At 37.8% G+C, this 13661-nt stretch overlaps 1 protein-coding gene across 10 annotated transcripts in view; it reads left to right on the forward strand.

Moving 5' to 3' along the window:
* The window catches only part of POU2F1 (POU class 2 homeobox 1), a 195989-nt gene that overhangs the window by 158862 nt on the left and 23466 nt on the right, over positions 1-13661 (forward strand). For 7 of the 10 annotated variants that reach the window (XM_065520567.1, XM_045392137.2, XM_005539869.4 and 4 more), the window contains 4 exons: positions 5665-5806; positions 7364-7503; positions 8573-8752; positions 10836-10941. In XM_065520567.1, the coding sequence (XP_065376639.1) occupies positions 5665-5806; positions 7364-7503; positions 8573-8752; positions 10836-10941 (568 nt within the window). Of the gene's footprint in view, positions 1-5664; positions 5807-7363; positions 7504-8572; positions 8753-10030; positions 10942-13661 lie in introns of all 10 variants that reach the window. The other 3 variants (XR_012418722.1, XR_012418712.1, XR_012418703.1) reach the window with 2 other exon arrangements.

Below are 13661 nucleotides of genomic sequence, written 5' to 3' on the forward strand. Positions count from 1 at the left end.
GTCAGCTAACCGAGGACTTTTAAAGAAGAGTGAATATATTTAATAAATTATTTAAACAGTTGTCTGGATACATGGCATTTTTGTTTGTTCTAAGCACTACCACTGACTCTTTGATTAACCTGTCATAAATAATACATGTTTTTTAGAGACAGGGTCTCACTATGTTGGCCAGGTTGGTCTTGAACTCTTGGCCTCAAGCAACCCTCCTGCCTTGGCCTCCCAAAGTGCTAGGATTACAGGTGTGAGCCACTGTGCCCAGCCTGTAAATAATAGTTTTAAAGCAGGCAAAGAATTAAACTGAATGAAATTTATGTAAAATGGTATAAGATCATTAGGTTAAAAAAAAAAAAAAAGCGAAAGTATGGATTAGATTGGGTGCTTTTATGGAATCAGGAAAAATCTGATATTTTCTTTCCAGGGAATATAATTACTATTTGAAGTGTTTAAGCCACTACTTAAATATTACTCAAATTACTTTGTGTTTAAAGTACAGTAATGCTCCACCTGGCCTGGAAGGTCAAAATCCAAGGATAGCATCCTGCATGTACTATGGGTGTTTTTAAGAACACATTTATATATATCTTTATATATATCTTTTTTTTTTTTTTTTTTTTTTTTTTGAGACAGGGCCTTGATCTGTCACCCAGGCTGGAGTACAGTGTCATGATCACGGCTCACTACAGCCTTAACCTCCAGGGGTCAAGGGATTCTCCCGCTTCCGTCTCCTGAGTAGCTGGGACTCAGGCACACCATCACACCCAGCTAATTTTTGTATTTTTTGTAGAGACGAGGTTTTGTCATGTTGCCCAGGCTGGTCTCAAACTCCTGGGCTCAACCAAATCCATCCACGTCAGCTTCCCAAAGTGCTGAGATTACAGGTGTGAGCCACCACGCCCAGCCCAGGCTTATATTTCTTTGGGAATTCATTTTTGCTCAAAGAAATCAGTTGTGTTTGAGAATATAAAATGATTTTTTAAATAGGCATGATTTTAGAGGAAATACAGTTACATTTGTGAGGAGTTTTGAGTTACGAATAAGCAAATTATCCAGAAACCTTTTAATCCTTTCAAAGTATCTTAAATGATCTGACTTGTTTTAAAAAGAAAGCTAGGCCAGGCACGGTGACTCACACCTGTAATCCCAGCACTTTGGGAGGCCAAGGCAGGTGGATCACCTGAGGTCAGGAGTTCAAGACCAGCCTCACCAACATGGCGAAACCCGATCTCTACTAAAAAATACAAAAATTAGCCGGGCGTGATGGAGGATGCCTGTAATCCCAGCTAATCAGGAGGCTGAGGCAGGGAGAATTGCTTCAACCTGGGAGGTAGAGATTACAGTGAGCCGAGATCACACCACTGCACTCTAGCCTGGGTGACAGAGCGAGACTCTGTCTCAAAAAAAAAAGAAAGCTAAACATAAAACTACATTGATATGAGTAAGTTAGGACGCTGAAATAAGTATACAGTTAGCATATTTAGTAGTGCCTCAAGGTTTGAACTATCAGCACAGTATACTCTTGGGTTCCCTGAGAGATTGTTGTCTAAGTGATATGCCAAAGATGTTAAGGCTTTTAAAAATCTTTAGCTTTTACTCAAATAGTGGTTTGCCTTTCTGCATTTGATCCAGCATATTGCCAGTGTTATGTTTTTCTCTGCCTCCGCACATCCCTCCAGGTAAAGGAGCTTCTCTATGGTCTGGTGTTTTGTTTTATGGTTTTATCCTATTTTTTGGCATGACCATTCCTTATTTTTCAAAATGACTTTGAGACAGCAGTGGCAGTGGTTCACAAACTTGGACTATGTGGGTTAAAGTACATACTACTGCCGCAGAATGGAAAATCAGTCTATCAACTTCTGTTTGTAAGTCAGATACTTTAATTTTAGTTATTTGAAGGTTGTTCTGTGTCCAATTTATTTATGTACACACATAAAGAGAAAGTTTTAGCCATTAAAGTTATTTACTGAAATAAAAAAAGCTCTATTCTCTGTGTAAGTATGCATATTATTAGATGTTTTAAACAGTTATTTTCTAATTACATAATTGCTTATTAAAGGATTACTATGGCTGTCTTTGCATAGTTAGAAAGCGTGTTATAGTATAATACATTTATCACATGTGATACATTCATTATTTACCAGTTCCGGTTTTTGTTCCTTTTTTGTTTTGTTCTTTTTAAAAATATCAAAGGGATATAATATAGTTAAGATTGTATATGAATCTACTACTTAAAACGTTTACTTTTGTGAGTGATAACACAAGATGGTTGTGAGTTGGATTGTCATGAAAGCATTAAACCAAGCCTGTACCAAATTAATGAAAATTAGTATGTTAACTGAGGAGCCTGTTGCTTTTTATTCAATTAAGCAATTTAAATGTGAAATAAAACATATTATTAATAAATGATAAAGTGAGTTTATTATCATGGTTCTAGTTAGTTAATGGCATAGCTTTATTTCCAGCCACCACCTTAAGGTATCAATTCTTATAATTACTGTCATGATTTTTTAATATATATTTTATTTACCTTTTTTTTTTTTTTTTTTTTTAGAGAGAGGGTATCACTCTGTTGGCTCTGGCTGGAGTGCAGTGGCACAATTATATCTCACTGCAGCCTCAAACTTCTGGGGTCAAGTGATCCTCCCACCTCAACTTTCCAAGTAGCTGGGACTACAGACACACGCACCACACCCAACTAATATTTTTGTGTTTGGTAGAGATGGGGTCTTGTGTTTCCTAGGCTGTTGATTTATTTTTTACTTGTTAAATTGTTACTTTTATATACTTTTATAATAAGATAGAAGTTTGTGAAAATTTATAGCTTAAAATGGGGTTTTAAAAATATGTTATTTTTGGCCGGGTGCGGTGGCTCACACCTGTAATCCCAGCACTTTGGGAGGCCGAGGCGGGCGGATCACAAGGTCAGGAGATCGAGACCACGGTAAAACCCCGTCTCTACTAAAAATTACAAAAAATTAGCCGGGCGCGGTTGTGGGCGCCTGTAGTCCCAGCTACTCGGGAGGCTGAGGCAGGAGAATGGCGTGAACCCGGGAGGCGGAGCTTGCAGTGAGCCGAGATCGCGCCACTGCACTCCAGCCTGGGCTGGGCGACAGAGCGAGACTCCGTCTCAAAAAAAAAAAAAAAAAATATATATATATATATATATATATATGTTATTTTTTTAACCCAACTAGCACCTATTGTGCCAGAAAACGCTTATTGCCATCTAACGGCTATGTAAGTTCTTATACTCAAAGAATTACAAGGTTTAATTGGCACCAGCTATAATCTAAACAAGGTGACCATGACATGAATATATGTGATACACAATGCATAAGTTCAGTGCTTGACATATAGTAGGCACTTAGTGAATATTTGATTGAAGTAACATTTTATTTTATTTTCTTCTATTTATTTTTTTGAGAGAGTCTCACTCTGTCACCCAGGCTGGAGTGCAGTAGCCTGATCTCGGCTCACTGCAACCTCCGCCTCCCGGGTTTCAAGCAGTTCTCATGCCTCAGCCTCCTGAGTAGCTGGGATTACAGGGGTGCGACACCACACCCGACTAATTTTTGTATTTTTAGTAGAAACAGGGGTTTCGCCATGTTGGCCAGGCTGGTCTTGAACTCCTGACCTCAAGTAATCCACCTGCCTTGGCCTCTTAAAGTGCTGGGATTATGGGTGTGAGCCACTGTGCCCTGCCTGAATGAAGTAACATTTAATAAAAATACAGCGATATAAGTATAGATAAACATAATCATCTATATCTTTAGACATATTTGTATACAGTATAATGGATAGCACTTATGCCCTGCTCACCACTAATTCTGGTTCTTTCCATTTTACTGTAATTGGAAGGAAATTAATAAACAGTCTACTTCAGTATGTTCAGAACTGTCATTAAAACTTTCTGTGATTATGGGATGTTCTGTATTTGTGTTATCCAGTACAATAGCCACTGTCTACTTATGGCTATTGAGCACTTGGAAGGGCTAGTGGTGCTGAGGAACTGAATTTTTAATTTATTGGATTTTAATTAATTTAAATAGCCACATGTGGCTGGTGGCTATATGGGAAGGCAGAGGATATCAGTCACTTGAAGTTCAGGTATTCTGTGTGCCTCATTTTGTCTTACATTTCAATATTTCTCACTGTTAAACTTTTTGTCAGAAGTAGCTCACCAAAAAAAAAAATGGGGTTTTAAAAATATGTTATTTTTTGTAACCCAACTACCACCTAATGTAGGTGCTAATAAAAAATGTATTTTTGGGACAGTATTGAACATTCAAAAGATGGATTAGGGGTAGGGAGGAATCAAAGGACTGGGATAATCCCAGTTCAAAATAAGTGTTGCCGGGATAGTTGAGAGTTGGCTGTCTCATAGTAGGATTAGTTGTATAGTACTTTGGACCAGAAATAATGTTGCCTTTCTGCCCTGTCACTAAACTAATTGAAATGAATGGGTGAATCATTTAAACTCCGTGAGCTTCTGTTTCCTGTATATAAAGTAACTATTAAGATACCCTTTTTTTCCAGCTTGAACAAGAGAGATTCAGCAAGAAGAAAAGCTCTGTATACATTTCAAAGGTTATAGGCTTATAGAGAAAGACATCTTTTGTAATATATTCAGGGCATCATTGTTCTATTGCTATAAGGTTACCAAGTTTCCAGTGCCCATGAAGGTTTGACTAAATGGGTCAAACCTCTCTACTGTGAATTTCTATTTCTATGATGGTTACAAAAGTAGTCTTTTAGAATACCTGTTTTTTGTAACTAACTTTGAAATCCAAACTAGGAGTGAAAATAGATTCTTTTTTTCACTGCTTCCAGAAATACTTGATAGGGAAAAGAAGAAAGAGATGATTTCTAATTTTTAAACTGATTTTTGGGAAGTTTGGTTAGTTCAGGAATATCTTGGGTTATCTAGAGAGTTATACATAATTAGGTGATACAGATAAATTTATTTTTCTTTTTATTAATTTTTTTTCTTTTTTTGAGACAGGGTCTCGCTCTGTCACCCAGACTGGAGTGCAGTGGCACGATAACAGCTTGCTACAGCCTTGACCTCCTGGGCTCAAACGATCCTTCCACCTCAGCCTCCCAAATGGCTAGGACTACAGGCACAAGCCACCACGCCTGGCTGATACTTGTTTTTTTTTTTTTTTTTAAGATGTTTTGCCACGTTCCCCCAGGCTGGTCTGGAAATCCTGGGCTCAAGTAATCCACCCATGTAGGCCTAGGCCTCCCAAAATGCTGGGATTAAAGGTGTGAGCCACTGCGCCCAGACCAGATAAATACATTTTTAAAGATTACTTAAATCACTTTGGTTGTATCATTTAAGGGGCTTGTTAGAATATTAGCACTATTTTTGATACCTAGTTGAAATTTTGGTATCTCCATGATTACATAAGGTGGCAAGAAGAGATTCAAAATGGGAAAGTATGTGGGACAGTATTGAACATTATAATGATCAGGCCTGACAGAGTCCTCACAGTAACACTGTGACTGGCTTAGGACTGGAGTTTATGTGGAGCCCCGTAAGTGGAATAATTATTGACTCTCTGTCTAAAGCAGTTACTGGAGCAACACCCCAGAGTGAAGGCTTTAAGCATTGGTGAGATGACTCTGTCTTTCCTCTCCTCTTCTCCTGCTCTGTATTGTGTGTAGGGTGATGTTGGGCTCGCTATGGGGAAACTATATGGAAATGACTTCAGCCAAACTACCATCTCTCGCTTTGAAGCCTTGAACCTCAGCTTTAAGAACATGTGCAAGTTGAAGCCACTTTTAGAGAAGTGGCTAAATGATGCAGGTAAGTGACTATATAAGACATTTCTTTGTCATTCATTGAAATTTTACAGGGGGATTGTTATATAAATTGGGGTTTATATTTCTTACTCTATTTTTGTTATTACGGAACCTTGAAGCTTACTAATCCTGGGAGGATCATTATGAATTATGGTGATATAAATCAGAAAGCTGATTCATTTAAATATTCTAGTAATTACAGTGTAAATAATTAGCAATAATTTTTAGCCTGAAATACTTCTTGTATTTGAGCCAGGAAAGGAACACACACACACACACAGTTGAAGGAATAGGATAAGAAGGCTTTTGTATTTAGGTAAGCTTGAAGGAGAAGCTTATTGTGTCTTCCTTGATGAATTATCATAGAACTTGTTCTTGCAATATTTCTGCTTTTGTTATTTCAGATGACCACACATATCATTCAGAAAAGTTAGACTACTAGCTTAGTCTTACGTTTTTTTGTTTTGAGAGTTCCTTTTGGAAGATTGGACTTTTGAGTCACAGTATCATAAACTATGAAAGCTGTAGGAGTCATATAGATCCCTTAAACTATAGTTCTTATTGTAGATAGGAACAAAAATTAGGCCTTTGGAAAAGACAAACCTGAAACACGCATCCTTGGACAGTTTTATTCAGTAGCTGTGGATGAGGCCTAGGCATCTGTTTCCAGAGTCCACAGATAAGAACCACTGGTTTATTCCTTCCATCTTATTTTACATGTAGCAGAAACAAACTCAGTTGTGTATGACATGCCCAAGGTTATTAAACTGTGAAATTACAGAACCCTGTGATTTAACTTCAGAGAATTTATAAATATTTCATTTGTTTCTTTTCTTTTTACCCTAGATTATACCAATAAAATGAGAGGCCATTTACAAGATAAATATTAAACGTTCAGTAATTTCCAAGAAACTTTCTTCCTTTTATCCCCAGAACTTATAAACAAACAGAACTGGAGACATAGAGCTGAGTTTAAGGATAGAAATAGTAAACCTCTTTTTTCTCAGAAACAGAAATCCAAAAGTAGTGGTAATATTGTCAACATCCTAGGACAAAGAATGCCAATAAGGGCAGCAGAAATATCCATGGTAGTAAATATATATTTTTTGGGGGGGCGGGGGAGCAGGTAGAGGGAGCCATGGTCTCGCTGTGTTGCCCAGTCTGGAGTACAGTGAGATGATCTCAGTTCACTGCAACCTCCGCCTACCAGATTCAAGTGATTCTCCTGCCTCGGCCTCCCAAGTAACTGGGACCACTGGTGCACGCCACCGTGCCCAGCTAATTTTTGTATTTTTGATAGAGATGGGGTTTCACCACGTTAGCCAGGCTGGTCTTGAACTCCTGACCTCAAGTGATCCTCCCGCCTCAGCTTCCCAAAGTGCTGGGTTTACAGGTGTGAACCACTGTGCCCGGCCAATAAGCAATATTGTAATGTAGGTTATGTGAAAACCTTTTCATACTTGCATGTAGCTTATTTTGTCAGTTTTGTTAATATGCATATTGTGCATATGAATCACCGTGCTCAGCTAATTTTATTTCTGTATTTTCTTCATTCTTACAGAGAACCTCTCATCTGATTCGTCCCTTTCCAGCCCAAGTGCCCTGAATTCTCCAGGAATTGAGGGCTTGAGCCGTAGGAGGAAGAAACGCACCAGCATAGAGACCAACATCCGTGTGGCCTTAGAGAAGAGTTTCTTGGAGGTCAGTGAGGATTTTACTTTTCTGTACAAGGGATTGTCTGTGTGGTACTTAACATTAGTACTTAGTAGAAACTGTAGGTGGTAAAAGATGACATGTCAGCCTCTGCCCTTATGGATGATTATAAATAGGTGAAGTAAGTAAGTTACTAACATAGGAGACAGAACCAGAGTTCTGCAGGGTTCAGGAGACACCAGAATCACATCCATGCGAGCGCTCAGTATGAGAGAGGTGGCAGCTAACATATGATACATAGGAATTAATTCCACAGACTACAAAAGGTGGGGGGAAAGTACTTTAGCAGAGGAAGCACATGAGCGTTTCCCCCTCAGAGTGGGGGAGAAACACTGAAGTGAGGGAAACCATAGGGTGTATCAGGAGACACTCTAGTAGATTGGTTGGTTAAATTGTAGTGTCTGTATGCCTGGAATAGTAGTTTGGGATTGGAACACTAGAGACCTTGAGTGTTAGGCTATGGAGCTTAAATTAATGCAAGAGATATTTGGCAATTATTTTTTTTTAACCAGGTAATATCATAACAAAGCTTTTAAGAAAATTTTGACTTCTCTAATTCAGAAAAGACTTGAGCACATTGGGAGAACACTGAATTAGGAATTTTTATCAGCTCTGCCCCTGATTGGGCAAATCACATGATTTCTTTAAGCTGAAGGTCCTTCATCTGTGAAACACCTGCCTTTCCTACTGTGAGGTCCAAATTAGATAGCGTGAAGTGTGGAGAAAGGTTAAATTCCTGCTAATACATATGGGTGTACTGGTATTTTGTGAATTTCATTCACAATTAATAGATCTTAAAAATGAAAAACTATAGATATTCAAGGATAACTTATTCTAAGTTAATATGAATAAGTTTAGTAGGCGTATGTTCATTAGAACTTCTATCTACAGAATCTGTTTGTTGAAAGTGGCCCAATATGGATGGTTGTATGTGTCCCAGCTTCATTTTCTAACCTGTCCCTCCTCATTTTTTATTTATATACTGATGTGATTATGCCAGTAGTTCAAAAAGTTATTCCAAAGGATAGTTATTCCAAAGGATTTTTTCACCCTGCAGAATCAAAAGCCTACCTCGGAAGAGATCACTATGATTGCTGATCAGCTCAATATGGAAAAAGAGGTGATTCGTGTTTGGTTCTGTAACCGCCGCCAGAAAGAAAAAAGAATAAACCCACCAAGCAGTGGTGGGACCAGCAGCTCACCTATCAAAGCAATTTTCCCCAGCCCAACTTCACTGGTAAGAATGAAAAAATGCAAGCTCAAGGGCTAATTTTCACAATTTTACAAATGACCTGTTAAATCAGTTTATTTCATAATAGTAATTTAATGAATAAATACATCAAGTAAATGCATATAAATGTATATTTTAGACATTAGCAAGGTAATGAAATTCTCATGCTCGCATGCACGCTCTCTCTCTCTCTGCTGAGGTCACTGGTCTTGAGGTGCCCCTGCATGGAGGGTGAAATCTCATGTTGTTTTTAACCCAAGAACTTCTTGGTCTATCTTATTTTTTATTTATTTTTCTATTTATTGTATTGTATTGTATTGTATTGAGACAGAGTCTCACTCCATCACCCAGGCTGGAGTACAATGGTACGATCTCGGCTCACTGCCACCTCCGCCTCCTGGGTTCAAGTGATTCTTGTACCTCAGCCTCCTGAGTAACTGGGATTACAGATGTACCCCACAGATGTACCACCATTCCCGGCTAATTTTTTGTACTTTTGATAGAAGCAGGGTTTCACCATGTTGGCCAGGCTGATCTTGAACTCCAGACCTCAAGTGATCCACCGCCTCGGCCTCGGCCTCCCAAAGTGCTGGGATTACAGGTGTGAGCTACCGTTCCCAGTCTATCTTTTTTTTTTTTTTTTTTTTTTTTTGAGACAGAGTTTCACTCTTGTTGTCCAGGCTGGAGTGCAATGGTACGATCTCAATTCACTGCAACCTCTGCCTCCTGAGTTCAAAAGATTCTCCTGCCTCAGCCTCCCAAAGTAGCTGGGATTACAGGCACCCGCCACAAGGCCCAGCTAATTTTTTTGTATTTTTAGTTGAGACCGGGGTTTCACCATGTTCTCCAGGCTGGTCTTAAACTCCTGACCTCAGATGATCCACCTGCCTCAGCCTCCCAAAGTGCTGGGATTACAGGTGTGAACCACCGCGCCCAGCCCACCTATCTTATTTTTTAAAGTATACAATTCTAATTCTTTCATTGCATTTCCATCATACTCTTCTCAGGTATAGTTCATTAGATTACTGTGTAACCATGGGAGTAAATTTGCTACTGATTCCAGCTATCTCAGAAAATCTTTAGTTACTTTTTATTCGTGTTGAGTCCTAAAGCCCAATTTATTAAACTTACACTCACATGATTAAGTGACGGCAAATTACCAGATAACTTTCAGCTCTGAACTTGTATTAAGACAATCATCTCAGATCTTTTACTTTCAAACAACATATGATCCTTTTCTATGAAGCCTCATTGAGTAACTTCTGCTGTTTGCATTACTCCTAGACTGAAGAGACATACAGTGGTCGTGTGACTCCCTTGATTTTTAAGATGATTATAAATTTGACTTCTACATTGTCAGGATTCAAAAGATGGGAATATTGTTAAGTTTGCATTTCTGTTCTTTTTAAATTTGGTTTTATTTTATTTGAATGTCATTCCATACTGGCAGGCTTTTTAAACTAAAGTCAGCATTAAAAGCACATGTTAGTTTATTGAAGGTTGTAGTTGTTAAATGGTGGGTCTGTAGTCATAAAGTTATGAGATAGTTATGAAAAAGATAATTATTAAACAACAATTTTGTTTTGTAAAGGTGATGTTTATGTTGATTTGTGCTAGAAGAAAGACAGTATCTCTTGCAAAACTAGAATTTTTTGTTATTTCAAAACGAATCAGTTTTTTAAAAAGTTTGCTTCACATTATTTTCATAATTTTATTTTATTAAAACCAAACATAAGGCAATACTGCCCCCCCACAGGGTCAAAAGTAAAAATAACACGTACCCCAGATTCCCTGATCCTGTCAAATAGTTTTCTTATTTAAGTAAAGTTGATAATTAGTGTAATGTTTCTTACCGACTTAGAGTATATCTGTCTCAACACTATTGAAATTTAGGAACTTTTTATTATTTATTTTTAAAACCCGGGCAGAGCTATTTGTGGTATCAGTGAACAACTATCTTCCAATAGCAGTTTTCCAACATAGGATGTTAAGTGTCTCAATTCCAAGATCAAAGAGTGACTATAAAATCATTTCCTCTTTAAGTTTTGATTTTAAGTGCTTTGTCCATGTTTTCATTTCTGACCTCAAGGTGGCGACCACACCAAGCCTTGTGACTAGCAGTGCAGCAACTACCCTCACAGTCAGCCCTGTCCTCCCCCTGACCAGTGCTGCTGTGACAAATCTTTCAGTTACAGGTAAGCAGCTGCCACGCAACGCACCTGCTGAGCACATTGGAGGCCCATGATGGGTTATTATAAGAATCTGCCATTAAATTGTGAATTAAGGCTCTAACTAAAGATAGGTGTTGCTCATAAACATCAATTTTCTTTAATTCCTTTCCTTAAAAACCTTCAATAGCTGTGCCTTTTTGCATTCAGAAAAACATGCAAGTTTGTCAATTCATGAAGGTTATTTCCGGTCTGAACCTGATCTCCCACTCGTCTTTTGCCTCCCCTACCCTCAACACACAGGAGGGCTCCATCCATACCTTTGTAAACATCCCTACACTGGAAATGTCCATCTTAGCCTGCAGTTCTTGATCTGTTATTGATAAAACTATACCAGCTTGTATGTCAGTTTTTCTTGGAAATATTCTTTAGCTTCTCCAGGAAACTATTCATTTCCACGTATCTGTATTATAAATAATTTTATTTTCACACACCTGTCTTTCCCAATAGACTGCACTTCTCAAAAGATTTGAGTGTTCTTTTTGAACTCTTGATGCCTAGCTCAGTGTGTGACATACTCTGTAAAATGAATGGGTTTTTTTTTCCCCTTTGGCCTCCTTTCAGTAGCAAATTTTCCAGATAAATTTAAAATCACTTAGCACTGTCATCAGATGTTTTTTTAGTGATACATAGTGCATAACATGCTATAATTATTCACCAGGTTGGTTATTTGCTAGTAAATCATTGGGTAGATTAATGATATTTCTTATTGAAGCTTAATTTAACCTAGAGGTGGGAATTTTTATTTTTCTCACTTATGTTTTAAATTTATAATGCCTCCTTGGCTCTGTGACCTACCCATGATGTAAAAATTGAATAAATGGCTTTATATTATATTAAATTTCCACATTATTAGAACATTTTTATTTTTTTCTGCATCCAGTCATCCATTAATTTTTGCTTATGTTAAACAGTGTTTCTTTTTTTTTTTTTTTTTTTTTTTTTTTTTGAGACGGAGTCTCGCTCTGTCGCCCAGGCTGGAGTGCAGTGGCCGGGTCTCAGCTCACTGCAAGCTCCGCCTCCCGGGTTCACGCCATTCTCCTGCCTCAGCCTCCCCAGTAGCTGGGACTACAGGCGCCCGCCACCTCGCCCAGCTAGTTTTTTGTATTTTTAGTAGAGGCGGGGTTTCACCATGTTAGCCAGGATGGTCTCGATCTCCTGACCTTGTGATCCGCCCGTCTCGGCCTCCCAAAGTGCTGGGATTACAGGCTTGAGCCACCGCGCCCGGCTAAACAGTGTTTCTTGACCTCTTCTGGATGTTGGACCTTTTTAAGAATTTGAAAGCTACAGACTTTTCCTCACACAAAATAGACATATTCACAATTTTTAGTAAAATTTAAAGTTTATAAATGACAACTCCCATCAACCTCCGATCCCAAGGCTATTTGTGGATACCTACAGGTTCCAGTTTTAAGAACCTTGGTTCAAGAATATATTTAAGAACCCTGGTTAAAAATATATAAAATATGGAGCACTTTTACTTAATAAGCAAACTGTTAGTGATTGATTGGCATTGTGGCAGGCACCAAGAACATGAAGTCCCATCTCTGAGGACCTTGTTGTCCAAATTGACTGCCAGTCACCCGGTAAATTATGAACTGAATCTTACGTTCCCAACAAGTTATGTTGCTTTAGGTCTAAAAACACCTGTCTTTTACAGAAAATTTTTTTAATAGTTTACACATTAAGAACAAATAGCTTTTCAGTTTTCTTAAAATATGGGGAAAATCAAAGTAATTTTAGAGAGATTTTAATACTCAAAACTAGCTAAAAATTTGCATCAGTTTTTGATACTTCTTACCGGCCACATTTTCGTGAACTCACTCACTCAGCCTATTTATGTGGATCTAATTGTGATTTTTTTTCTGACATGTTGATAATTTTTCCTGGAATGAATTTTTTTTTTATTATTAAGAAACAACATTACTAGGAAATTGAAACAGGAAAAACAATCACAAGTACTATTTTTATTTTCTCTTTAAATCTTTTTTATATGTACATGTATGTACAGTTTCAGTAGTATTTGTACAGTATAGTATTTGATTGCAGCCTTATGAAACTCTAAGCAGAGGACTCAGGCTCTGCCTGCACACCTGACCCACAAAACCTATGAGATGATAAATTGTGTTGATGTAAGCTGCTGAATTTGTGTCATTGCTCCTTGAAAGAGAAGAAGAGTCAGTGTCAAGTGAATTTTCTTTTCTTACTCTTTTATCAGCCATTGCTCAAAACCATGCCCCCTTTTAATTTCTTTTTCCTCTTTGGACTATAACTTTCTTGTACAGCCTCTTTTCCTCTGATATTTTTATACTGCCTTCTTTTCTCTGTTGAGAAAAGTAGCATGTGTCTTTATCATGTTCTTTATTAAAGATAGCCAGTGTCTTAATCATACAACTTATCTAATGCAGTCTGCTTTCTTCCTGAAGACTTTCTTCTTGGGATTTCTATGATTGCTTATTTTAAATTGTTTTCCTGAGTTAAATCCAATGTTTCTCAGATCCCCTGTCTTCCTCTTTGATTCCTTTTTGTCTGGAGCACGTTCTCAAGTAATTTTATGTAGAAAGGTTACATGGGAGGTAAAATTTCAAAATACAGGTATAACTGAGAAGTATTTATTTTGCCTTCACAGTTTTTTTTTTTTTTTGGAGTTTGTCCAGTTACAAAAGTATTTTTCCTTTGAATTTTGT

The sequence above is a fragment of the Macaca fascicularis genome, chromosome 1, assembly GCF_037993035.2.
Source record: "Macaca fascicularis isolate 582-1 chromosome 1, T2T-MFA8v1.1".
Classification (NCBI taxonomy): Eukaryota; Metazoa; Chordata; class Mammalia; order Primates; family Cercopithecidae; genus Macaca; species Macaca fascicularis.